The 1,859-nt window shown below is 41.0% G+C and overlaps 1 protein-coding gene across 1 annotated transcript in view; it reads left to right on the plus strand.

Moving 5' to 3' along the window:
• The window catches only part of LOC101856547 (calpain-3), a 62,634-nt gene that overhangs the window by 52,734 nt on the left and 8,041 nt on the right, over window positions 1-1,859 (plus strand). Inside the window, exons 5-6 of the mRNA XM_035969726.1 lie at window positions 380-565; window positions 1,568-1,740. Coding sequence (XP_035825619.1) covers window positions 380-565; window positions 1,568-1,740 — 359 coding nt within the window. The remainder of the gene's footprint in view (window positions 1-379; window positions 566-1,567; window positions 1,741-1,859) is intronic.

A 1,859-nucleotide genomic window follows, 5' to 3' on the forward strand; every position in this document is an offset into this window, starting at 1 on the left:
TTCTTCTTCTTCTTTTTCTTCTTCTTCTTCTTCTTCTTATTGTTGTTGTTGTTGTTGTTGCGGTGGTGGTTAGATGTGTTGTTCAGGTTGTCTCGCTGTTGATGATGACTGTGCTTGAGGTTATGATAATGATGGAATTGCTGTTGTCTGGTTAGGTTGCTGGTTGTGTCTATTGTTGGTGACAGTGCTGCTGCTACTGCTGTTGAGATCATAACTACACCTGCTACCTTTCGGCTTTTTCTTGCTTTTGTTTCTTTTGTTGCCTTTGCTGCTGAGCTTGAGACAGAAGAGAGTCGTCGCTCTAAGCAAATACATTCGTGTTTCAAATCAATTAGGTTGTAGGTGTGTGGTTTTGAAATGAGTCATGTGTTTTCAACTGAAGAGTTAATGTCTTTTCTCAGGACCGCCGAGACTCCACGGGCGGAAACAGAAAGGGAATGGTCTCTAACCACTCTTACGTGGTAACTGGGGTAGAGGAAATACCCTACATAGACAGGGCAGCCAAGCTGATTCGCGTTCGAAACCCGTGGGGAGACACGGAATGGGAAGGCGAATGGTGTGATGGGTAAGAAGTCAAAAGACTGGCTCTAGCTTATTCCGTCATGAAAAGAAGAAAATAAAGATACAGTCTTTATAAATAAAATAAAATATTGTTTCTCTTTCACCTTGCTAGTCACTATGAGTAGGCCCCTACTTCTCTAAAGTCATAGTCCGTGTAAACACGAAACCTTTTTTACACGACGCAAACTTATTATAATAAAAACTCTTTTTAACCATGAAAAGAAAGTCTGGATCTTGGTTTTAGTGTTTCGTTATTTATCTGTCGCTAAACTCCCTATCTTAAGGTAAATTCCATGGCAATTTGATACTATAAAAGTGTTGTTGCTGGGGGCGGGGGGGGGTGTCAAAACTAAGTGTTTTAAATGCCTCTATTGACAAAATTTAAATAATTTAGGTGGCGGGTATCAGCTGTGCCTGTCAAGGCCATCTGAGTTGCGAGGAATATAAGGTCAATGCAGAAACACCGAAATACCCGATAAAAAATCTCCCCTCTCCGGAATAGAACTGAGTCTTTTGCATTCGAGGGATACGCGCCAAATCGTTACACCAGAGGCTATAGGCACCGGTATGTAAATTCTGTAATATGACAGTATGTAGAAACATTTGTCAAAAGTCTTATTACAATCTACTTCCGGATATTGAGACCGTATGAATTTATGTAGGCATAGACAAGGGATTGGGAAATAATTTACGGGTTCCAGTCGATTTTTCTTTGTGGTTTTATTCCAAATTCAAAAGTACATTCTTACAAACGTCATGAGGGTGCAGCAGTAATATTCTTCAAGGACAGTGGTGTTACTGGGTACACCTGAGGTGTTGATTAGGAAATTCGGGAAATTGAGATTTTAGTATTTTAAATCCTTCTAGTTCACAGTAAAAAAAAAAAAATTTATTGAGAAATATCTTGCGAGCTTTACTGCTTCAGCTCTGCTATGAACCAACAAATTTACCTCTGATCATCCCCATTCCACAATCTCATTATTTATTTTGTCCTTCCTCTTCCCAGGGGAGACGAGTGGAAGCGAGTCCCAGAGAACATCAAACGCGAGCTGGAAGTGACGTCACGAGACGACGGCGAGTTCTGGATGTCGTTCGAGGACTTTAAACGCGAGTACTGCAACATGATCATATGCAACATGTCTCCCGACTTTGATCACGACGGCATTAGCGACAAGGCTGGTATGTTCTGCACATAACTTATATTCTTCAAAGAGATGCTTTCACTTAACCTTCCATTGGTTACAGTCTCTTCTCTCTCTCTCTCTCTCTCTCTCTCTCTCTCTCTCTCTCTCTCTCTC

This window comes from Aplysia californica, unplaced genomic scaffold (assembly GCF_000002075.1).
Source record: "Aplysia californica isolate F4 #8 unplaced genomic scaffold, AplCal3.0 scaffold00008, whole genome shotgun sequence".
In the NCBI taxonomy this organism is placed as follows: domain Eukaryota; kingdom Metazoa; phylum Mollusca; class Gastropoda; order Aplysiida; family Aplysiidae; genus Aplysia; species Aplysia californica.